At 39.3% G+C, this 25022-nt stretch overlaps 1 protein-coding gene across 7 annotated transcripts in view; it reads left to right on the top strand.

Annotated features, from left to right (window-relative positions):
- ELMO1 (engulfment and cell motility 1) overlaps positions 1-25022 on the top strand; it is a 301680-nt gene that overhangs the window by 68591 nt on the left and 208067 nt on the right. For all 7 annotated transcript variants that reach the window (XM_072925847.1, XM_072925846.1, XM_030265190.4 and 4 more), the window contains 2 exons: positions 8222-8272; positions 17460-17629. In XM_072925847.1, the coding sequence (XP_072781948.1) occupies positions 8222-8272; positions 17460-17629 (221 nt within the window). The remainder of the gene's footprint in view (positions 1-8221; positions 8273-17459; positions 17630-25022) is intronic.

Below are 25022 nucleotides of genomic sequence, written 5' to 3'. Positions count from 1 at the left end.
TTGCCTCACAATTAATCACCAGAGAGGAAAGGCTCTGAAAATGTTCAGCTTTTGGTTAGAGCAATTGAAGATGGGTATGGCATACCAGGGGCACAGTACAACTGCTTGGGTTCAGCTGATGGCAAACAGTTCTGTGTAAGAGTTGGCCAACAGAAAAATACTCTTTAATTCATCTTTATACTTAAAGAACAACCTATTTGGATGGGTAGTTTACCAAAGTGCAGTGAACAGACATAACAGGTCAGCGCTGAAAGAGGATGGTTCTGATTTCTTCTCCCCTTCCCCAGAAGATCTTTGCACTTAATTTTTTTTTTTTTTTTGATAATTTTTGAAGGTGGTGGCAAGGAGGGGATCATTTTGTGCTGTTTTAATTCATTAAATTTGCTTAGTAAAAAGGCTGCTTGATCTGATGGTGGGATGAAGCAGGACTCTTGAATCATGTCCAGGAATAGCCTGTAGACAACAAAGAAGTAAAGGAAAGATAGGAAGAAGAATGGAACTTTGCTTTTTTTAACAGCTGTGAGCTGTCCCTCAGTTGTTTCTGGAACTGACTTAAACTGACGTAGAACAAATTTTTGTCAAGCTCCAAGTGTAGTCAGAAATGGAAAAGGGATGTTTTACCTGCAGTCCTTCTATGAATGGGAGGAAGGGCACAGGAAGCATGTAGGATTAGGGTGTATGTCCTAGGGAAGCACAAACACCTGCAGGCTTCCCCTTAAACAAGTCTCGGTGTTGTAATTCCAAATGTGGTGCTTGAAAAGTGAGCTGGCCCACTTTTCCTGCTTATAATGTACTGCTTATTCTTGTCTTCTACTGTGCACACCAGGCAAACCCCAAAATGATAAAATTTTCATCTGGTTTAGTTCCCTTGTTGACTGATACAACTGCCTATGCCGCATATAACAGTAGTAGAGATGAGCAAGATGTTGAAAAATGCTATGTAGCAAACTGGGCAACTGTGCTTTGATTTGGCAAAAGTGAGCCACACTGTGTGAGCCACAGTCTGGGCTTCAATATTTACCTATTTTCTGAGCATCTACTGAAGGAGCCACTGCTGCTGTACTGACCCTCTGTGGTGCTATGCCTGTGTTGAAGAGCTGACTTCAATTTAATAATCCTTAATTGGGTTTGGTGCGTTTTTGTTCTGGGTTTTTTTTGTATCCATACCAGCCCTGTTCTGATTTCTCCACATCGTCTCACTAATAATAGCATGAGCATAGCTAAGTCAGTCATTTCCTGATGTTTATTTTTCAGGGCGCAGCTCTTCTGTTGGAACTTATCAGAGGATGATAGAGCTGCTTGTCATGGGCCCACCCCTTCCCTGTTGCTGGTACAACTGTGCTGTGTGTCTGTGTGGTTGCTTGAATTGGGGAACTGATCCAGGTTAAAAATAACTTGTGTGTAACTTCTTTCAATGGGTCAGAAGGATGTCTGCCCAAAGTGTAATACCACTGCTGCTCTGCAGAACAAGTGGTGCCTGGTAGTGATGTCCCTGTAGATCACTCCACTTGCAAATGGGTAAATCATTCAAAGTTTGGTCTTTTTTCTTAGGATATGGTTTAAGTGGCAGTCAAGTTGGTATTTCTGTGGATTGCTGGAGAAATAGGTAGTTGAGCATTCTTTTTCTACTCCACTGCTTCTTTCTCTTTGCTTCATTAACATCCTAGTGCCTGCTGCTGGATGGTGAGTTTGTTGAAGTCACAGATCTGACAGAAGAAAACTCTGGACTCTGGAATACTTTTTATTTTCCTTCCTTTTTGTGAATGAAGGGGAGAGGAAGTGTTAACTTTTTAAGGTCAGGTGGCTGACTGTGCTGCTGTGTGGTGGTAGGTCCAATGTAAGAGAAGTGTCCAGGGCCCATGCACTGGAGGGCTATGTGCAGAATTGTGCCTCCTGTAGGTTGTAGAATTTCACTGGCTAATGTACAGTCTGAAACTGCACCACTTGGTCTAACTTGGTTTATTTACCAGCTTCTGTAATCCTTGAATAGAGACAGATAAACAGCATGCAGAAAACATCCTCTTTTTAGAAACTTCAGACAAACTACTTATTTTTTTAAGGAAAATGTTATAATCAAATTATAACATGAAAAACCAGAAGACATTGTCCCTTCTTTTCAATAACTTCCCAGAAAGGAAATTTTCTGGGAAGTTATTGAAAAGAAGGGAAAATGTCTCTGGGAACTAGAAGACATTGTCTAGAATTTTCTAGAACTAGAATTTTCTGGAAACTAGATTAATTTCATCAGTATTTCTTCTAAAACAGTACAGTTCTGTCATGCCAAGTAATACACTGTTCATAACTACCTCTTTCACTTAGCTTACATCTTACTAAATATTTTGGTGACTAAAAATAAACTTAAGAAATTCCCTACTAAGTCAGCCAAATGAAATCCCACCTCATAGTCTGTCTACAGCTTTAACAGTAGCAAATGATGTTCAGGGTAGTGGTCTGATAGTGACTTTCACTCTCTTTATGCCTCCTCAGTATTCACATTTGTTGTACTACAGACTTTGGAGGCTACACCTACACTTAGTCTATTTAATATCCTGCATAAAGGTGATGCCACTCTTTCATCTCTTCTTGAACCTGCTGGTACAGCCTGCTTCCATAATCTCTGACAGCAAGTTTGAAGAGTTTACTGCCTTCTGAATGCAGAGGTCTAACTGTTTTAAACTTACTTCCTACCGATGACATCAAGTGCCCCTAAGTTCTCATACTGCAAGGTTTCATAAAAACATTCTTATGATCCACTACATTTTTTCCTGTGTCCTTTGTCCCTCCAAACTGAGGAGGCAGCTGCTGAAACCCATTGGACACTTGCCTTCCTCTGCATTTTCTCAGAAACTACTGTGCCCTTCCTAAGATGTGAAGACCAAAACTGCACTCAGTGCCCTGTATGTGGGTACATGGAATTCTGTGTTGTGGCAAAGTGATGCCCTCTGTCTTGCTCATGGTGCCACCTCTGATGACACCCAGTGTTTACTGGGTCCTGTAGCACACTGAATCCGTGCTATAAGGGAGAACTTGAGTGGTTAACTTAGTAATGAACTCTATAACTCTAATATTCTGTCATTTTGTCCTCATTTACAATTTGCACAAACTCATCCTTGTGGAAATGTAATGGAGTCATAAAGTGTATTTCACAGCTCTAATTTTCTGTTGTTATGTCCATTTGGAGGAAGGTGCAACAAACTAACAGCAGTATGGAACTAGGGATGAATTATTACTAAAGTAATAAACACAAGAAGAATTTTAGATTTTTTTGGCTGTTATTGTCTAGGGTAGTTAGAGAAGTCTGAAGAAAGCTGTTTGGTCAAGGTTAAAGAATAGGCTGAGTGAGCTATAACCATGGGAACCAATGCTTCTAGGTCTTCCTCAAATATGTTAAGAAAACATTCCGTTCCAACCAGTTAGAGTGAGCTGAATCTTGAGGCATTTTGCTGGTATAACAGATCATTAAAATGATAAGACACATGTGTAGCAAAATAGCCTGTTTTACCTGATAAATTTTCCAGTGTCACTGCAGTAAAGCTCTGAATAAACAGCTTCACTCTTTTGATAGGATTTTTTTTTTAAGTGAATTTGCTTACCTTCATCCCTCTGCATGGTTTGGTGGACTCTGCGAATGCTTGAGGCCTGCTTTCTAGATGCAAGTCTCCTGCATGTGTTTTGGGCAAAGTAGTGGCACAGAAAAGCAGAGCTTTGAGAATCTGCAGAATCTGCTGGCAGATAGTCGCAGAAACATAGAATTGTTTAGGTTGGAAAGACCTTCTAAGATAATCAAGTCCAACTATTAATGCAGCACTGCCAAGTCCACCACTAAACTGTGTCCCCAAGTGCCACATCTTTTAAATGCTTCCAGGGACAGTGACTCAACCACTTCCCTGGACAGACTGTTCCAGTGCTTGGTAACCCTTTCTGTGAAGAATTTTTCCTGCTACTGAATCTAAACCAACCCTGGTGCAACCTGAGGGCATTTCCTCTTATCCTATTGATTGTTACTTAAAAAGAGACTGACCTCCACCTTGCTGAGCTCTGGGGACCACCACTGGTGACCAGCTGCTAGATATAACCAGCTGGATGTAACTCCACTTGTCACCACCCTTTGGGTTTGGCAATCAAGCCAGTTTTTTACCCAGCAATGCACCTGTCCAAGCCATGAGCAGCCAGTTTCTCCAGGAGAATGCTGTGGAAACCGTGTCAAAGGCCTTACTAAAGCCCAGGTGAACAACATCCATAGCCTTTCCCTGATCCACTGAGCAGGTCACTTTTGCATAGGAGACCTGCTTGGTCAAGCGGGGCTTGCCTTGGTTGTCCTGTTTGTGCCTCATGATGCCACTCAAGGTGATCTGTTCTGTGACTTCCCCTGGCACTGAGGTCAGACTGATGAGCCTGCAGCTCTCCAGATTAAGTTCTAGTTGAGCTTTGGCCCTTCTCATTTTCTCCCTGCATAACCTCACAGCACCCCAGTAGCCCTCCTGAGTATGCTGCACCTTCTCCCAAAGCTTGTAATCTCTCTTCTTTTTCCTTACTTCCAGCCAAAGGTTTGTGCTCAGCCAGGCTGGTGTTTCCCACTGCTTGTCTTGCATTGGCCTGCTTCTGTGCTTTTAAGATTTCCTTCATGCAGGATGTCCAGCCTTCCTCCACTCCTTTGACCCTCAGGATTGCCTCCCGATGGGTTGTGGATTCTGTCAACCAGGCTCCTAAACAGGTGCAAATCTTCCCTCCAGAATTCCAGGATAGCAGTTCTGCTGAGCCCCTCCTTACTTCTCTGAAAATGGAAAACTCTCCAACATACAGGGCTACCCCACTGCCTCTCCTTCCTTGCTTCTCCTGCCTTTTGAAACATTTATGGTCATTTAGGTTCACATTGCTCCAGCTGGTGAAATTAGAAGGCAGAGGATCCTAAAACTGAATGCAAGATGAACTTCCAGGTGTCCCCTGATGTCTTACGTTCTTTGTGTGTCTTCAGGAAAGTATTTAGGCTGATTGAAATCTCATATTGGAAATACTACCTACCCCAATAGAAAAAAAATAATCTTGTGATATATTGTATCTTGCTAGATAAAATACTGAAGTGGGAGTTTATTTGTCCTTGATATAACTGCTGTCTTTGTCCTGGATAACATTTATAACAGATCTATTTTCCTACTGTGGAGTTTTTTAGGGACATTTTGGTTAGTACTATTTCCTTCATTGCATAGTACTAGTTCCTTCATTGCTCGGGATGAAGTTTTTCTAATACAGGTCAACACCATGAAAAATATCTACCAACTTCACATACTCTTGAGAAACAGGTCAGGAATATCTTGGAAAAGATATTTTTTTGTTTTGCCCTTTTCCTGTTTTTTTTTTTTTTTTTTTAAATTTTTTTTTTTTGTCTACCATAGGTGGGGGTGAGTTCTGTCCTGAATAGCAGTGATGCCTTTAAGTAAGACTGCCAAAGCTGGGCTGATGTAATGATGTTCTGTTATCTTGGAAAAGAAATCCACAGGATGCTATCCTTAATACTAAGAGGATTAACTGTGTGTAAATGTTGCAATTAAAATTAACTGGCATGCCGACTACTGCATCATGCAGTTAATGTAGGAAAGCCTCTTGGCTTAATTGTACTCTTACATGCTGTTTCCTGGTATGTGATTAAGCCAATATTTAGAATGACTAAACAAAACTATATTTTTTTAATTGGGTAACTTCTAACTTTTCCAAATTTTGGCTAGCTTGCTATACTAGAGATTTTATGCTTTGAATACTTTCAGAGATAAGGCATAGGCAGTTTTTCTTAAGCCTTTTTCAAAACAAGGATTTGAAGATGAGCTTTCTGTTGTGATACCATGATTGAATTTACAGTATAGGGCAGATAGACACACCTTGCTCTGAGTCAGACATAATGAAAGGTCCATGGGCTTGTGTGCTGTGGGCTCTGACAACCATTACACCTTTGGGTCTGAAAGCTTTGGTGTTTTAGATTCATCTTCATGATTAAACAGACTCCAAAGAAAATATCCAGTGATGCTTTTAATTACTCTGTGTGTTCTTCTGTGTTACCTCTGTTCCTCCTCTTGTCTCTGGAGATCACCATTCTGGAGAGAATCTGCAGAATCTGCTGGCACATAGTCACAGAAACATAGATTATGTGCTATGCCCAGTACCTCTTGTTTGCAGTGGACTAAGAGTGTTTGCAGAGATGCTTATTGTGGCCCAGATGAAGTGACTTAACTTGTCACAAATAAACCACAAACTCATTTGTACATCTGATTTGATAGTTCATGTTAACTGCAGCAGGAAACATGAGAAACTAAGCCTAAATTTTTGCTGCTTAAAAAAATAATCCTCTCTTTGTGCTTTTATTTATGTTTAAGAGCAGTCTGCTTCTAAGCTCCAGTGTTTTTATAAATATGTCAGTGAACTTTAACTTCTGAATGTGATTAGTACAGTTCAAGTTGTTTAAATCTTGTTGATTTTCTGGTCTTCATATTTGCTGCATGCCTTCCAAGTAAAACTGATGGAGCCTTGTGTATGTGTACATGCAAAAGCTCTGGCCTAATGCAGCTGAAGCCCAGTAGCTTAGTCTAAGCTGCTGATGGATGTAGATACAGCCTATGCTAATTGTCTGTCCCAAAGCAATTACTTTTATTCAGCTCCACAAATCCAGGAGGTGGTAACAATTTTAGCAACCACAACTGTTTGTGAAGTGAGTTTGTTTTCAGCACTGATTGAGATTAAACCACATAAATGCACTATGGCCACTTCACACAGATTCCTTAGACATGATGAAATGTGGCTGGGTCTGGTGCTGTTCCACTAAAAGTGGCAAATTCTGGCATTTTGTTAGTGTTGTGGGAAGTTGCCCAGTATTTAGCTGCTCACCCTTCTGTGCCCCTCTTTTGAGTGTAGCCTGGCTGGCCTCCCTGAGGCTGTTCTGGCAGGAGGAGGCTGCTGAGGGCTGAGAGAGTCGCTGCTTATGTAGGCAAAGATGCTGTAAGAAAGCTTCTCTCTTGTAGCCCCTGTGTTGTCTGGCACTTCATTTATTTCAGTTAGAGTGAAAAAGTCTTTGTGGGTGGAGAGTGATCTTTGAGGTAGCTAGAACCAATCCCACAGATGATTTGGATACCAAGAATGAGACAATGTACTGGAGTTTTATTTTGGGACTACTTGACCTGGTTTCAGGCAAGATTTATCTGGTTTTTAGCATTTTGGATTTGAGATATATCAGAATGGGAACAAGAAAGATGAAATAAATTTTGGAAGAACTGCCAGAGGAGAAAGACACCTTCATATATTTTCTTGGCTAAACACCAGTCTGCAGAAAGCCTGCAATGTGGTCTTCAGTACAAAATTAGCTCTTCTCTCTCAAACTGTTAGGGATTCCTCCAATTCCTCTGACAGATTAGGGTGTGAGCTCATGAACAAGCTACTGAACCATGACTGGCATTGTGACTGTGCATTGTGCTGCACACAGCCAGTGCCTGTCAGCATGTTCATTGCTGTAGGTACTTTATTTTCCTACCCTGTAGTGGATAGAAGGTAGTTATTGAAAGAGGGCAAGCTTTGCACGTGGGCTTTGACCACAAGGTTGTAGGGATGCTGTAAGCGTACACCATAGTTTATGCCATGGCTGTGTGAGCTTAACCAAAAGAAAACGTTAAATGCTCTCTCTTTCTGACAGCTGGGCAAGGAGAAGGACTTCTGGCATGTTTGAACTTTGCTAGCAGTGATGCTTTTTTCATTTTGAGGGAGAATGCAAAGTTGTGGTGGCAGAGCTCAGTGGTAGGTTCCAGTGGTTTAAGTCAGCATGTTCTTGTTATAGAAAATAAAGATCCAGTGGGATGAATTCTAAATCCTGCAGATGCTTAATGACAGGTTTCAGCAAACTTACAAACTCCTCAAGTATGTGCAATACCAGAGCCAGACACCATGGACAGCATATTTCAAAATAATATTTACAAGTTGCCAGTGGAAGCTAAATTTTGAAAAACATGAAGTCATTCTTGAAAGAGTTCAGGTTGGTTAAATGTCATTTGCATTCAGCCTATTTATTGAAGCTAATGCCTCAGTGAGGAAAATAGATGCTAGCTTACATCTGAAAGGGGGAAGCTTTTGCATGCAGACAAGGGAACACACTGTTGCAGGTTTAGCATGACATTCTGCTCAATCCATATTTCATCTTTTTATGTGAGTGAATTTTAAGTAAAGCCTTTGGTTTTTTCTCTTTCAGAATCGTAATGAAATAAAAAATGGAGCCATCCTTCGATTAACAACATCTCCGGTGAGTCGGTGTTCTTTTCTTCTCTTCCTTCAAAGTGAAAATTCAATTAGTAAATAATTGTGAACTAATGTGTGTACTTTTAAGCTTTATCCACAATGTATCACACAGTCCTTCAGGAGCAAAGGTTAGGAGTTATGGAGGCAGGAGTAATAACTCTGAGTGACATTTGGTGATACTGTTGGCAGAATTGGCTGGGTTTTTGTGTCTCACTTCCACTGGGGGCATTTTTCACATACAAGATATCCCTGCTTCCCTGCTGACATTGCAGCCTCCCTCAAGTTGCTCTTTTTCTGCCTCAGAACTCAAAACCAGGAAGCCAGGGGGAAGGTCAGGAATTTGAATTATGGAGAGCTCTGCTGGGTGGCTCAGGTCAGAGCTTTCCTGATCTCTGGTTTTGTGTTGAGTGAGTAGCAAATGTAATGTTGACATTTTACTGGGGTTTCTTTCTTGATGGCTTTTTTTTCCCCTACACCATCTCTTTGCTAGCTCCTAAAAAGCATGGCAGAGTTGCTGGTTACCCTGTAATGGCTTGTTTTCCTGCTGAGTTGAGCAGTGCTGCTGCCACATGCTGAAAGCCACTATTAGTCCTGGAAGATGTATGTCTAAGGCAGCAGCAATCCAATTTCTTTGCTGACAAATGTAGTTAGTGTACCATTAAAATGGTTTACATCTTCATGACAGTGTTCTAGCCTCTGCAGGTTTGAAGCATTCTTATCCCCAAACTCTGCCACCTGGTAGCTTCTCAACAGAAAGCACTTCTCAGCAGCCAGCTAGGCAAAGACAAGAGGTTTCCATTAGCCTTTATCGTATTTTTCAATGGTCATTATATTCAAAGCTTTATAGACATAAATAAATAAATAAGCAGCAGTTTAAGACCATTGCTCTGTCAGGATTTGTGTGATTCCAGAGTCTCTTGGCATATATCACCAAAACAGCCCTGTGCATGGAAAACTACTTCTGGTAGAATAAACCCCATTTGATGGAAATTCAGAAACAGACAGTCCCAGCAGCAGCTCCTCTAACCTTTGTGACTTCTTAATAACAAATATCCACTCCAGTACTGCCCAGGCTTGGGATCTCTTGAAATCAAAACAGAATCTGTGGTTCGTCAAAAACCAATGTAGTCCAAATGCAGTGTGTCTTGTTTTGATGTGACCACAACATTAAATAACTGCATAAGATAACTCATGGAATTCTCCCATCTCAAAATCCACAACCAGTTGGACCGTGAAACCTCACTGAAGAGATGTTGTGCTGTGACTGATCTGTGGAGATGGCTGGCTGGCTTTATGATCACTTGTGAAATTGGAAATGGGACCTGCAAACACAAAAGACAAATCTTGGGTATACAACACTTTCTGCTACTACCAATGGTCAGGAAGGTGGGGCTTTTCACAGGAGAATTATCTAGTTCTGTTTCTTTGGGGATTTGCCTTAGGGTCAGTTAATCAAGTTAGGAGTCCTTAGGACATTGCCTGTTACCTAACAAATTACGGACTGCTTTAGCACTGGCCTGCAGTTATGGGTGACTCAGCCATCCTGTTTTAAGATAGAAGGCTGGTCTACTCTCTGTCCTCTAGTAGTGATTTTTATGTATGAACCAGTGCTTATTTTCGTATTTCCTGATGTTTTAAAATTTTACATTAACTTTTCCCAGAATCAGAGAGGTATCTTGGAAGGAGGAACAGATTGGTTTTTGTCAGATTAGCAAATATTTCTATAAATAGGTAAAAATTGAAGTTCTGCATGTCCTCATTCTACAATAGTCTCTTTGCTTTGTAAGGTACTGTCAAAGTAGTTATCATAGCAGTACCTAATATAGATAAAGGCCTCCAGGTTCTTAAGCTGGTGACCCACACAATGATTGTCATTCACCCTGAAAAATATGTTGCCATATTTCCTCTGAAATTCTGTATGAGAGCAACAGTAGTTGGAAGAGATAATGTGAAGAACAGGCTGCATGATACACTCCTACAAAATGAGAAAGATGCTTTCCTAGCTGTTAGTGCTGGGTGAGAAATGTTTTTCTCATCATATGAAAACATCAAGATTCTGAATTCCCCCTGCCCCCCCTGTTTCTTCTATCCTACACAGGATAAAGCTGAAACTCTCTTTCCTCTTCCCTCCACAAAAACAAAAATCATACTAAAAAAAAAAAAAGCTTTATGAAAAGGTAGATGATTTAGGAAAGGAGAGAAAGATTGAGAGAAATTAAGAGAAGCCACATACGGATTATGCAGTTTCTGGGATGTGTCCCTCTAGTTTCACAGAGGCCTGAGCTGCCTACTTTTTGACTGTTGTGGGGAAAAAAAAAATTGTCCTGAACTTTACAAGCCTTTTGAGGAAACCTTTTTCCTTGAAGAGTTGAGGAGTTGTGTTGACCAATTCTGAAGGCAGCATGACCTTAAAATGCTTTTCTAGTCCTTAATATTTATGCAGGTTATAACTGTGACAGCCAGTAGACTGGCTGTACTCTTTAGGGTTGCATGGCCCATGTCATAGATAATTGGGTGAGAAGGATGAGATGCAATCTTTTTGAGTTTTGTTGCTATTAGCCTCAAATTATTTATTGCTCATATACCCAGAGTAGCTACTATTAAAGATTTAAAAGAGAGATGAAAGAAAGGTAGTTTTATCTAGAAATAGTAAACCAGCATTTTTGGGCTGACTTTTTTAAAATGAGGATTTGAAATCTAACTCCATTAATATAAATGTTAAATACTTTCTCTTTTTAAATCTTGAATTTAGATTATTTTGTATGCCTATACAGGGACCTTTATCTGAAAACCATTGTTAATACTGCAGGGGTAGAACTGCAGTTATGGTGTGCTGCTAAATCCATTATAAGTGCTTGCCTTGAGAGATTTACAATGTGCCTATTTTAAATTTCTTTGAGTTAAAAGTTTGCAAACGCCAGTCGTTAGGCCTGGTGGGAATTTGAACTGCTTCTTTGTTTCCATAGGTCTGTTTGCTAAGTTTGTGAGATTCTCTGAAAGACTGTTTTTTTCTGAAACAATGCTATTTTTTTCCTCTATAAACTGCTCACCACACAGACACTCTGTTTCCTAGGTAACTTGAGTGCAGATTGAATTTCTCCCATATTATCTTTGTTCCTATATCATCTTTCTTATTTATTTTAACCTCTCTGATCATCTTTCTTGCCAATTCTTTGGGCTATTGTGTGTTTTTGCAGTTTTCTGTGACCTGTTTTCCCCCTTTGTCCATTTGCATTTTTGAAGGGATGCATGCAAAAGTTTCTTATGCAACATTTCTTTGTATTTGAACATATGTGACAATTGAAATGCTGTAATGCTACTATCTCTTTTGTGATAACCATATTCCAGTGCATGGTGGGTAGGTGTATAAATGAACTGTAATTGCTCCCGAGTGAGGCTGATCTGAAAGGACTTCTGTGTCCTGCAATGCAGCAAGCAAAGTCCAACATTTTAGTGTGTGAAACTGCAGGATTCCTTCAGGCAGATCCTGCAAATCCTTTTTCAAATGACTAATCATTTTAAAGAGATGTTAAAATACTGGGAAAATTAAATTGAAGGAGCTAGTGTAGTTTATTTAATTTAATGGTTTTCAAACAGAACTGATTATTTGAGCACTTACTGTTTATTAAAAGCAGTTTCTTGGGCACTTACAAAAAAGGCCTTGCTTATGAGGTATTTACCTTAAAACCTGGGTAAAGTGGGTTTTTCTGATGTGGTGTTTGTGGAGCCTGACAATTTGCTTTTGTCATGGTTTTGCCTTTTTTTTGGGTTTTTTTTGAGTGGGTTTTTTTTTTTTTTTTGATCCCCAGGTCAGAAATCAGTTGAGTTCTCAAACCTGTCACTCATTTGTAAGCAGATGTACAGTGAGCAATCGTGTAAATAAAGGTGTTCAGTGATAGCCATCATAGTATTTTCTCTGAATGCTTCTACAGATGTGAGGAATGTGTTCTTTATATGTGATCTAAATGGGCTAGGAAGTATAAAGAGGTTTTTAATCTATTTTTGCTTATACATCTGAATCCTGTAAGTAAAACTTTGAGGATCTGGTTTAGAATTTTTGATCTACAATTGCTTGAATATGTATTTGAAGTTCTGTAAATGCACAACTTTTTGCAGTTCTAGCCTGTAATTGTGGTTATGTTTATCATGTAATGGTAAATTAGTTGTTAAATAAACCTTATACCAGAACCACGGGGGTCAATTAGCCACCTTTATATTTTTCTGCTCATAGTAGATTTGAGAAGCAGAGCTGGGGTTTGTCTATTCATAGATAAAGATTTAGTCGGATGTTTTCATGTTTCAGAAGGTACGTTTTAAATAGTAAGTGAAAGAGATTGTTTCCAATGCAGATAAAAAATGCAGAAGAAAAAATGCTTATAAAGCATTGAGAAGTGGGTAGTGGTTGTACATGCCTTATTTTAAGGCATATTTATGTAATACTTTTGGCTATGCATCTGTAATGCTTTTGTCATTGGTTTAGTGTAAGACTCTAGAGATAACTATTTCCCTTTTCTGCCTCCTTAATTGCCTGTAATGATTCCCCAGAACCTCTCACAGGACCTCTCTGTGTATCACATCTGTACAGGGCTTTAGATGTACAAACTGTGCTTCAGAGTTCATGCCAAAAATGTTGATCATTAATGCATGTATTGATTAAAATAGATTCTCATTGTTTACCCGTCATCAGTTGCTAGTCAGCCTTGGTGGGTCTGCTGAATGTGTATGTGTAACATGATGGTTGTGTAATGTATCCACACTTCCATTGCTCTCTGACATATATGCAGTTGTAGGTGAAATGGCAATAACAATCCAGGAAAAGGCACACTTAAAGCCACCATGGTGTTTCAACACTGAATGATTTAAATGAAACTACAGAAATGCATGTGTTTGATGAGGACAAAGCTGTATTTGGTAGTTACTGATGGTCTCTATGCTCTTTTTCTAGCAACATATTGACTAATGTGACTAAATCTACAGGGTAGATCACAATACTCTTATTTTATTTGCTTTTTATAAAGGATAAAGAAGACAACTGATTATGTAATGGAAAATCAGCTATTTAAATCAATGGTCCAACTTTCTTCCATGGTACATTCATGTTTGATAGTGGCTGCATTTGGATCTGTGTCTTCCCTCTTGTCCTTACTTGTTGCATTTTGTGTCCTGTACAGAAGCCCTGTGTATGCATGGTTAATAAGTTGCTTTCAAAAATTTTGCACAAAGTATTCAGTGGCAAAGAAATGATCATTTGATCAGTAGAATCCCTTGTTAGGATGATCTTGAGATTCTTAACCTCTGAATGGCTATTTGAGTCTCTAAGAGAGTCACATCCTGGATTTAGGTCATTAGTTTTCTCTTTAAGCTGACAATCTCATCAAGCTGCTCCTTTTAAGCACTACTACTCCCTAAGGACAACCTTTCTGGATGTCCTTGGAGCAAGTAATTTAAGACTAGACATGTGGCTTATGCCACTTGACACCCTTTTGAAATGCTGAGACTTCAACAGCACGTTTTACAAGCTTCCCATCTTACTTCCTTCCTTTCTAAAGAGGAGAGCAGTTAATTTTGCCTTGCATTTCCTTGAGCAGCCATATTTCTGTTGATTCCCTCTAATGATTCTCAGTTGCAAAGGTTTATATATTTACATTTACTCCTACCTGCATGATATTTCAGTAAGAATATAGACATGGCAGCCAGCTCTGCTATTGCTTTAATGAGCTGTGCTTTCTGTCCATCCACGGATGGCTTGCAAATCATTAAAATAGCTCCCTGGTAAGCACTTGGAGCATATTTCATCCGGGTTTCATTTTTTAATGCAGTCATAAATGAGCTGTACATTGCATAAGCATGTGTGAGTGCTATGGCAACAAGAATTAGAAGGCTTGTGAGAACTGCATGGTGTTAACCAAGGCGATATTTCCACGCGCCAGGCATTTGGGATGACAACAGACAATATGACTTTTGTCCATGATGCCAGTGAGACGTGTGCCAGCACTCTTGCTGAGACAAATATATGTTTACCCCCTTAATCAAGATCTCCTCTGCCATTTGTCTGTTCTTTTCTCATCTAAGAGTAGAAGGAGCAAGATTTATTGGATGTAGTGTCTTGCAAAACTTGTTTAATGTAAGAAAACTGCAACTGTGTGTAAACTTTGGTGACGGAACACTGGCATAGTCAGATAAAGCCTAGATGTTAGTAAGCACTCTTATGTGCTTAAAACATGCCTGAACCACTTTTGTAGTGTGGATTTTTGGGCTCTGTAGAGGGTTCCAACCTGTCTCTGATCAAAAACAATATTTTGGTTTTAGTCTGGTGAATTTCAAAGCTCTCACTCTCTGCAGAGGAAAGAGGATTAACATACCTCAGTTGATAGGTTGGTCCTGCTCATGCTGGTGTTGTGCAGTGTAGCTGAGATGATAATGTACATCCTTTTCCTGGTGTTCTCAGGTTTGGTGAGAGGGACTTCTTTCCGTGCTTGGTGTGGATACACAGTAGATGTGTTACGCAAGTCTGACTGGCTGACTGCAGCAGTTCACCAGCCCCAGGTGTTTCTGCTGGGGGCAGGACAGAACTCTGTCCTCAAGAGGAAGGGTGAACCCAACCATAAATAATCTATTGTCAATATGTATGAAAACAAAGCATTGTTTACACAGCGCAGTGTGTTGTGGAGGGGTTTGAAGGAGAATGTTCTCCTGGCTCTGCTCACATGTTTTTCTTGCTTGCTATTGTGATACACAGGCAATTACAATCTCCATCTCTTTGGCCACAGCTCTACTGCCTAAGGTTTGCCCATTCAGACTTATTGGTAGAGCAGCTCAGGAGAGCTGCTTGGTCACTGTGAATCAGTTGTTTTGTTCACATTTCTTATTTGTTCCATTTTCACTGAATCCAGGAGCTTTTAGAAGACTGGGTTCCCGTGGAAAGCTGGAAGACCTTCCAGTTCAGTAGAACTTCCTTCAGTGGGCAGATAGTGGGAGTGGTAACTTTCAAGAACTATGACAGGTTGGAGAAAGCCATGTGCACAGATTTAATAGGTTTAAGGTTTAATCTGAGCAATCATTTCCAAAGTTCGGGCAATGCAGCTGCCGTTGCAGTATTGAAGTTTTTTCAGCATGTTTCTTTCCTGAGATGGGCAGGAGTTCAGACATTACATGTATTCAGGGAAACAGTAATATTTAGAGGATATTTTGCATCTCTGAGTCTTCCTGGGTTGCTGTAGTGGGGAGCTTAGCATTAGGAATGGCTCCATGAAGGACCTTTGATAAGGTAGGAGTTGAATGTTGAACTTCTGGTTCAGGTAATAACAGAGGTGAATTTTTTTAGCTGATTATAGAAGAGTACTTTAGAAAAGCTTTTTTTCCCACCCCTCTGATGAAAGGGCTGAGGGAAGTACTCAGTAGTTATCCTGGAAGCTGAAAGTAAGTAGTATCCATTTTTACTTCTTCTATGGGCTTCAGCAGATGATTTATCCTATCACGTGCTTAAGCTTGAGAGAATAGTCTTTTAGTTTCCATTTGGACAGCCATTGCCATTACAGAGAGACTGTATAAACCATTGTTTCCCCATTACAGCTCAAATCCATTGATAGAGTAGGTAACCTTCAGTGGCAGAAAGATCTTTTGCATGACAGGATTCTGCCTTTTTATAGGTAATGGAACTGCAATGGCTGCATTACCCTATAGTTAAAGCATAAAAAAAACCTCAGGACTAAAGATACTCCATTTCTTTTCAATACTATGTTAACCACAGCCACACTAACTAGAAAACATTTCTCCCACATACACGCTCCTTACTGCATTTGTTCTGATCAAATGCTGACTGGAGACTATACATTTGCCACCACTATTGTAAACACAAGAAGTAACCAATCTTGCTGATATTGGAGGAGATTGGGACATTTAATTTATTCATATTTTTGAAGCAATCAAAGTTTTGTAGCTAGGCAGCTATATCTGTAACAACACTATGCTAGGTATTTTTCTGGGCTGCTGGTTTAAATGTTTACTTGCACTAAAAACGACTGCTTTCTCAGAATCTTTATCTTCAGAAATGACCATCTCTGTGAAGAGCAGATTCGTTACTTGAACAGAAAAGGAATTGTCTGTCAGCAGAGCCCTTTCTTCTCTATTTTTCTCCAGCTGAGAAAGAATAAACATAATCTCAGAGAAAATAACTCTCAACCGAATTTACATTTGTTTCCCTAATGACACATAGCCTCTCATTCACCTTTCCTTGGGTGCAAGTAAGAAATGGATTTTAGGAAACAGAGTTTTGCAAATCTCTCTATATGTAGGGAGGAGAATTATTTTTCTAAGAAAAGTATGACCTATCTAGCTATTAACTGAAGATTTTGGGTATTCTGTTCAGGTAAGTGAAAGCATCAAATTGAAAATGTATTTTAAAGTATTTGTACGGCTAAAGAGACAGGAAATTTAATATGCATTATTTAAGTATTTCATTAGCTTTGTATCATCAGTGTCCATTTTGAATTTCACTAACTTATCCTCTATTTGAAACATTAATGGCCAGAATAACCTAACACAAGGATATTGAAGAGGCAAAAAGATGTATGACAGATAATATAATAGTGTTATGTGGGAAGTAATTATTCTGCACTCCTTGTTAAGAGGGTTTGTGAGTGTTTGAACTGACTGTGAACAAAAGAAAAAAGGGAGGAAGGAGCAGAAGGTCTGAAGTTGGTCTCTCTTGATGTAACATCATTAGGACAATATGTGGCCTTTGCTGCTAAAGGTGATGAGAAGCGTGTAACCTGAGTAAGCATTGACAGGAAAAGAAGTGCCACTATTATTTTACTGAGATTGTCTGATACAGTTTGTTTTATTTTTATTTCTTCTTTATTGATGTGACACATAAGTTCTTCAAGCCAAAGGCTGTTGTTTGTAATGCTCACATTTTGCCTGAGACAATGGGACATCTATCCATTGCTCAGCTAATGATTCTGCAAGAGTCCAAATAATTATAGGTAATAATGGAGTAATACACGAGTAATATACTTTTGCAAAATTAATTTGTATTTGAGCTACTTAATATTTTCTGAGCGTGGAAGTTAAATATCATTAATATTAAACATGGCCATTGTTCCTGCTTACACTGACATTTTACTCATGATTTTCATTGTAACGAAAGCTGTTTTGTTGTTTTTGTTTTGTGTGTTTTGTTTTTGTCGTAGGCTCAAAATGCACAGCAGCTCCATGAGAGGATCCAGTCGTCTAGTATGGATGCAAAGTTAGAAGCACTGAAAGACTTAGCTAACTACTCACGAGATGTTACATTTGCACAAGAATTTATAAACTTGGATGGCATTTCCCTCCTAACACAAATGGTTGAAAGTGGCACAGAGTGAGTATTCTGCTTAAACTCTGGCATTCCTTCTGTGTGAAGTGATTTCATGCTCTCTTTCTGAGTTGAGAAATTAAATATCTCAAGAAGTCTAGACTTCTGGGATAGTATATTAATTATCAATGAGATACTGTTTTTTTTAAATTTCCCCTAGCAATGGGCTGGGCAGGACTGGGGATGAGCAAAGTAGGAAGTCACAAGTGTTGCCTATACCATAAAGTTTGGGGAGACTGGGATCCTAGTTTATTCTCTATTCGATAAACCATTGAAAGTATATTTAAAGGCTGCTATTTAAGTGATATAACTTAAAAACTGTGTTTTAAATTTCATGCTACTGAGAACATGTGTGGTAATACCCAAATGTAAAAAATTCTTTATGTCCATTTTTTATTGTTTTGATTTTGAATGGGATTTTTCTCATACCAGTTGGGTTTTTTGACATAAAAATGAAAGCTGACCTCTGAAAATACACTCATTCTTTACCAGAATGCCTTATCAAATTTCATCATTGGTGAAATTCAGGACCAAAGTCCTGAGTAATTGTCCATTGGCTTAATGTGTAGTGTGCAGCAGAAAAGTGTCAACTGGACTGTTGCACTATTAAATGATGCTCTAACAGTAAGCACTGGATTTCAAGTAAGAGGTTTGCACTCAGTGTCAAGCTCTACTACACAGGAATAAGTCAACAGTACTCAACACCATTTCCTGAGAGAAAGGAAACTGAAATCAGATCATGTCTCCTCACAAATGTGCTTGTGTTCCCTTGGCTTCAAGGAGCTAAATAGTATTAGGAGGTAGAGCAAAAGTAGTAAGTGGTCTTTGAAGTGGAACACAACTGGTCTCTGAGGCTCTTGTACAAGATATACTGTGTATTTTCCACAGAAAAATTAACTACTTTCCAGAATCCAGTAGTCCATATATTGTGTAGTGTAAAAACAACTGTGTGGTTAATGGCTTTTGGAACTCCAAATCTGTATTTTCTAACTACAGCTATATACTAAATTTCTAAAAGTTTGTGGTTTAATCTTCAGCATTTTGGGGTTATAGTCTTTATTTTTTACAATGATGTGATCTGTGGCACACATCACGTTATGCCACTTTAAAAATAAATACTTCAAATTACCAAAATTTTCAACTTACCTTTTATTCATGTGGTATTTGTTGTTTATGGACCAACTTAAGTTTAAAAGGAAAAACAAGTTTAAGTTGATATAAACATATGCATGCAGTTGCTGTACTAATGAAAGGTATTCTAAATGGACAGGCTCATATATGCCTGTGAAGATCAGATCACAGGAAAATTAACAGTCACTACCCTTGTGGTTTATTTTGTTTTGACATTATTCATGTTTAATGGTTTAACTTACTCCACTGCAGAAAGTATTTAAATGAAAGCATTTAATTTTCAGTTGAAACAGGCAAGGAGCATTCACATTTTTTATAATCTTTTCTTTTGGCTGCACTGAGAGTAAAGCAAGTGCCCTCCTCACCCTTCAGATATATGTGTACTGCTGTTTTGTAGCTGTGGGATGACCCAAACTGGTCTGGATTAAAAATAACTGTCTGGGAGGGAAACTACTGAAGGCAACACTGCTGTTGAAAGAACTGCAAATTATACCCTGTAATAAGTCCTGACTGAAGGTATAAGTTTCCAAACCACACAGCAGGCTTGTAAACTGAACATATGAGCAGAGTTTACTCCCTTTTTCTTTTTTATTATTTTATTTTATTTTTTAAGTGTCTGAATTTTGAGGCATGTAAATTTTTTTCCTTTTTAGCTGATGTAATGTGTCATCAAACATGCATTGATTGATCTACCTGTCTAATGTATTTATCAGTATTTCTGTCTGTGGGGAGAAATACTCTTGAGTTTGGCCATTGGACAAAGACACAGACTGTAAGAGTTTCCAGCCACTTCACGTGTTGATGAGCTCTTGGTACTCACTGCAGTCTTTCATGTTCAGCAGCCTAGACATTCTGCAGCTCCTGAGGGTGTGAGCAGGTCAGGTTTTTCCAAGTCTGATTTTGCAAAGGGAGTCGTAAAGCAGAACATCTGTGCTATGCTGTACATTCCCTTCTGCTTTTATACTGTGCATCACTGGCTGATGAGTGCATATTTAACAGAACTTGGGATTTGATGAAAGGAGCAAACATACAGAGGCACAGCAGCCTAAGCCTGCCATGGTGCTTCTGCTTTCCTTTCTCATCTCACTTCAAGGTATTGAATCTGTTCCCTCACATCAGGGTCTGTCACTCACTGCTGTGTCAACACGCTGAGCAAACAGACAAACTACTTCCTCAAAAGAAAGAAAATAAACTTTTTTTTTTTTTCATTCAGTGCCCTAAGCTGTCAAAGAAAGGCAGCTGGAATCAGTCAGTTGTCCTCTTATGATCTGTTCTTGTTTTAGCTTGGACTCTCTGCACTACTGTTTAAAAGAGGTCCCACACAAGATGCTCACTGAACAGATAAATCAAATTGAAGGCCTCCTTGCCATTGCTGCATTATAGTGTAATTGTAATTATATTAATTATATTAATATATATTTTATTAATATAGTGTAATTACATTATAGTGTAATTGTAATTGTAAGCAGGGGCCAGGTATTGGAGGAAGAATGAGGAGCCAGGAATTTCGGGGTGGGGCAGAAACTTCTTTCATGGCCCAGTGTTAGAAGACAACGTATTTTATAAAAATGCATTTAAGGTATATCTTCACTATGGAGTTATCTTAGCCACCTTGATGCTACTCCTGTAGAGCCAGCCTTGTTTGAATGGGGCTGTGAGTCACCCCTACAGCTGGGACAAACCTAATGTCTTTGTGCTGCTGAGAGGTGATCCAGCTCCCTGTGTTCTTCTCCTATTTCTTGTGTTAACCCTTGTTCTTCAGCCTAGTCCTGCTTTTTTTCCAGGAGCTGGTTCCAGGAGTTGGTTCCAGTGTCTGTGTGCTTCACAAAGCCTATCCAGCCTGTTAACTTTTTTGCAAAGTACACAATTCTGTGAGAAATCTAACTCTCTAAAGTTAGTTTTCTGCTCAGTTAGGGACTCGAAGAAGCAAGAGAGGAGCTGGTCATGAGTGGATGCAGAAAAGGCCCTTTTTTGTGGCAATAGACCTTAGGTGTGTCACTGAGCCACAACCTGAGAGCAGATGTGCTGTGAAATAGTGTGAGGGTGTTGGCTGTCTCTGCTCTTGTATTGCACCCTGGGGACTGGCACTGAGGCTCTGGGAGAGCAGGAATGGGACATACCCTTTGGGGTGGCTGCTGGTGTTCTGCAGGGATCCTCTCTGTGGGCTGTGCCAGCTGCCCGTGGGTTGGTGCAGCTGGGAACAGCCCTACATCTGTAAGCCCAGGCTGAGTGGCTCCTCTGTTCACCGTGTGCTGCAGCTGTGCTAGAAATCGATGAATTTTGTTAATTCAAGCTTTATTCTCTATTTTCCCTGAGGGGCCAGGCAGTGCTTATTAGAAGTGCCATCGTGCTCAGTGCAAAGTTGCTCTGAGGTTTTCTTTGCACATGAATTTCATGTTAGAGGCAGCTCTTAAGTTATAATTTGAGTGTGTAATTAAGTTTTACTGGGTAGTCTCTGGAAAACAAGACTCCATCTTTTTATGTAACTTTCACTGAGGAAGAGGCCTATGTTTTATTTATAGTTGGCTTTGTTTATTGTGCTACTTAGTAATTATTTCAGTGAAGGTGATGACTATTAAAGTACAGTGACCAGAGTAAGAGAATGTAAATCCCTAGATTTCTACCTGCTTCTTTTTCATTTCCCAGGTGATGAAAAGTGGTAGTGTAAAAAGTTGGCAAGAAATAACAGTGTTTCCTAGTTAGTTTTTTATATGTTATATTCCTGAATATTGAAGAAAATTAGAATGTGTTAGAGAATAGAGAGCTGTGGGCACAGTGTGTGCAAGCACAAAGCTGTAGGGGTTGGTGGTAGGGTGCATGGGCCCTAGTGAAACTGAGAGTGCATCTTGTCAATATGAATATCTTTATATCAGCAGAAATGCAATGTCTCAGAAGCTGTCCACATGTATCTTGATCTTGTTGATTGAGATGACTTGTTTTTCCTTCAGGCACATTCTTACTTCCACAGCATTGCTGCGAATCTTATTAACTGAAAAAGGAAAAAAAAATAGTTTTATGTTTGTTTTTTATGGTTTGGGTGACCTATAAATTATAGAAAAGACTGCAAGACAAGTCATGATGAACAAGCAAATGCTGATTCCAATCTGTAATTATCAACGATGTCCAATCATTTCTCTGTGTGTGTGTGTATCACCAAAGAGTGGGGTGGAGTGTGCAGGCAGCTATTTTTCTTTTTTGAGATTTTTCAAAAAGTGATTTCTACAGCACTCCTAATGCTAAACTTTTTGTTCAGAAGCCAGTCCATGCCTAGTTAAGAGGAGCTGACTGTGCAGTCCATCTGCTTAGGTGTACAGACTGTGTAAAGGGGAAGTGTAAGGATGTGCTGCTTCCACTCCCCCTCAGAATGCAATGCCCTAAAATGGGGCAGAAAATGAGCAATGCTGCTGAGTCATAGGTGTTCTAATGACTGATAAAAAATATTTTCAGGAACCAAGGTGGAAGAAGGAGTCATGTCTTCTTGATACATCAACTGTGATAACATATTTCTCTCATTGAGAGCTGTATTCGGTAGTCGAGCCTAGAACTTGTGTTTCAGAAAATCATGTCTGCACAGATAATATTTCTGATGCAGCAGAAGACTGTTAAAATTGTAGGATTTTTTACTTGATGTATCAGAATAGCTGTGTGACTGGAACAGACTCTCAGCCTTCCTTAGATGGAAAAAACTTCCTCATAATGCCTTATAAAGCAAGAAATGGAAAATGTTAATTCACACACTGTAAATACTTAAAGGCCAAATAGTTTATAAAGGATTCTATATTTATTTTTGTTATTACTAGTAATAATAGTAAGGGTGGTCTCATGGGAGAGAAAGGAGAAAGGCCTATGCAGAATTTTTACCTTTTTTAAAATTGGCATTATCCTGATCTCTATGACTTTTTCAGCCATTTGGCTGAAATAACAGACAGTTTCTGAAAAAAAAAAAAAAAAAAAAAAAAAAAGAGACACTATGCTAAGCCTAGCTGTCTTGACAGTAACCAGAACAGAATTGTTTATGCTGCTGTTGAGAAGATTGTTCTCCAGACATCTGCTTCGTTGATGAGGCTGTGCTGAGCAGCTTTATTGTCATACTGCCATGGCACAGGAACATGCTAGTTGATGCTGCTAAGACAAGGGAGCAGATAGCAGATTGGGAAAAAAAAACACCTTGCTTTTAACTTTAATTGTTAAATTTTGCCATCTTCCTATTTGAAATGATAAATGCAGTTAGATCAAATTCATGTAAGCTTCTAAATAAATGTATATTTGTATGGGTTTTGTGTCTTGACAAAGAGGAGCCTTCTATTGAACACATACAGTTCCAAAGTTGGCTGCTGTACAGCTGGAAGTCTCTGAGAGATCAACTGTGCATGGTTTAAGGACAAATTGCATTGTTCAGTGAAATTCTAGCTCTTGGCTTGTCTTACAGAGATAATACTGTATACCAGCCCAGTGGAAAACTGAAGACAGATTTGTTTGGAGTTGTTCCGACTTTAGCACACTTTTTGGGACAGTTGCTCAAATACCTGCTGGTGATTTTTTCCATCCCAGTCTGATGAGTATTTCAGCAGTGCTGTCAAAACGTTTAGGCTGCCCTTGCTTATAGTAACTTGTTCCTGTCCTGCTTCATCTGGAGACTTATACCAGTATTGTTTCGACAAAGCTGGACTGGGAAACTGGTCTAGGTTATGAAAAGTGACATTAGAGGCTACTTTTAATACAATATTCCTTAACCCAGTTTAGTTCCCTGATTGAACTCACGACATTGCCCCAGAAAACAGTTGTGAAAGCCTAACTCGTTAGATAAATGGAAAATGAATTTTCAGAAGATAGGAACAATACTAAGCTAGTAGATTTGCACTATATAAAGTAGTCCTTTACCACCCTTCCTGGCTACTGGCTGTGTTGTACCTGCTCCCTCTCTTGATCAGCTCCAATGCTTATTTTACTCCTCAGTGATGCAATTCAATTTGCTAAACTGTCAGAAACTCAGCCAATGGAGGGAGGAAATTAATTTGTATTTTTGACAGCACAGAGTATTAAACAGGCTCAACTATTCCTGTGAAGCTTCACCTGGCAGCATAGATTACTTAATCTGACATTGCTGCCAAAATCAATTCCTGTCCAGCAGGGGTTTTACGTAATCTTAATTTCTTAGTGCTTCTGTAATGTCGGGAGAGGGTGACTATTGTCTGTGAGGCAGAAATCCAAAGGAGTGTATAAAATCAGGTAATCCTACTATACCACTGTGGAGATGGTAATGGCAGGAGAATGAGAAAGGGCTGCAGCTTCATCTTTCCGTGCAGTTTCCATAAAGAAATAAGGAGGTGTAGGATTTTTTTCTGGAGTGGCTTTTTTTTTGTTGGTTTACTTTTCTCCTGCTTGTTCTATTTTGGGTTTGTTTCCCCATCAGTCTTCAGGCTTGGATTACACCCTCCCTCTCAGCACACACAAGTACAATTTTTCTTACATCTTTTACATATGCAAAGCACACACTGTGGGCTTTAGATAAAAATCACAAAATCGTCTCACTTGGAAGGGACCCAGAAGGATCATTGAGTCCAACTCTTGAGTGAATGGCCCCTACAGAGATTGAACCCACAGCCTCTGTGTTATTAACCCCGTGCTTTAACTAACTGAGCCAATCCCAAGGTCATCTGAAGGTGGAACTGTCAAAGATCACATTTTGGAGGGAAGAGAGGGAAAGTTGCTGGTCCTTCCATCCTAAATGCTATTTCTCCAGGCTTGATTTTTTTTAAACTTTGCCTGTGTTTGGGAATCCTAGCATTTAAATGACCCCATTTAAATGGTGATATCAACACCCTGTTGACAGGAAGAGGGATGAGGAGAGGAGACAGTTTTACTGGGTCTTCTTTGGCAACCACTTTTGTAAAATGTTATAAAAAGAGTAATTCCAGCAGTAGATTTATATTTCCAAATATTCTCCAGAGTATGAAGGTGGGCAAAATGAATTTTTAATTTGTTAACTCCAGACAAAACTGTAGTATTTGAAAAACCAAGAAAAATAAGGGGAAGAGCTTAAAATCTCCACTTCTGCAACTTTCCAGGATGTTTTTGTCTTTTGGACTGTGTATAGCTGTGGGATGTTGTGGTGGCTATGAGGAGCCTGAGGGCTGCTGTGTAACTTAATAGTAATAGTAATTTTGTAGCTTATTCCAAGTCAAAGTGTTCCCCAGATTTCATATGCTTATGATAGCCACACCTGTTACAAACAGAAGCCAGAAATTTGTCCTCTTGAATTTTTCTT

This window comes from Taeniopygia guttata, chromosome 2, assembly GCF_048771995.1.
Source record: "Taeniopygia guttata chromosome 2, bTaeGut7.mat, whole genome shotgun sequence".
In the NCBI taxonomy this organism is placed as follows: domain Eukaryota; kingdom Metazoa; phylum Chordata; class Aves; order Passeriformes; family Estrildidae; genus Taeniopygia; species Taeniopygia guttata.
This window is presented reverse-complemented; position numbering and strand designations above follow the sequence as displayed.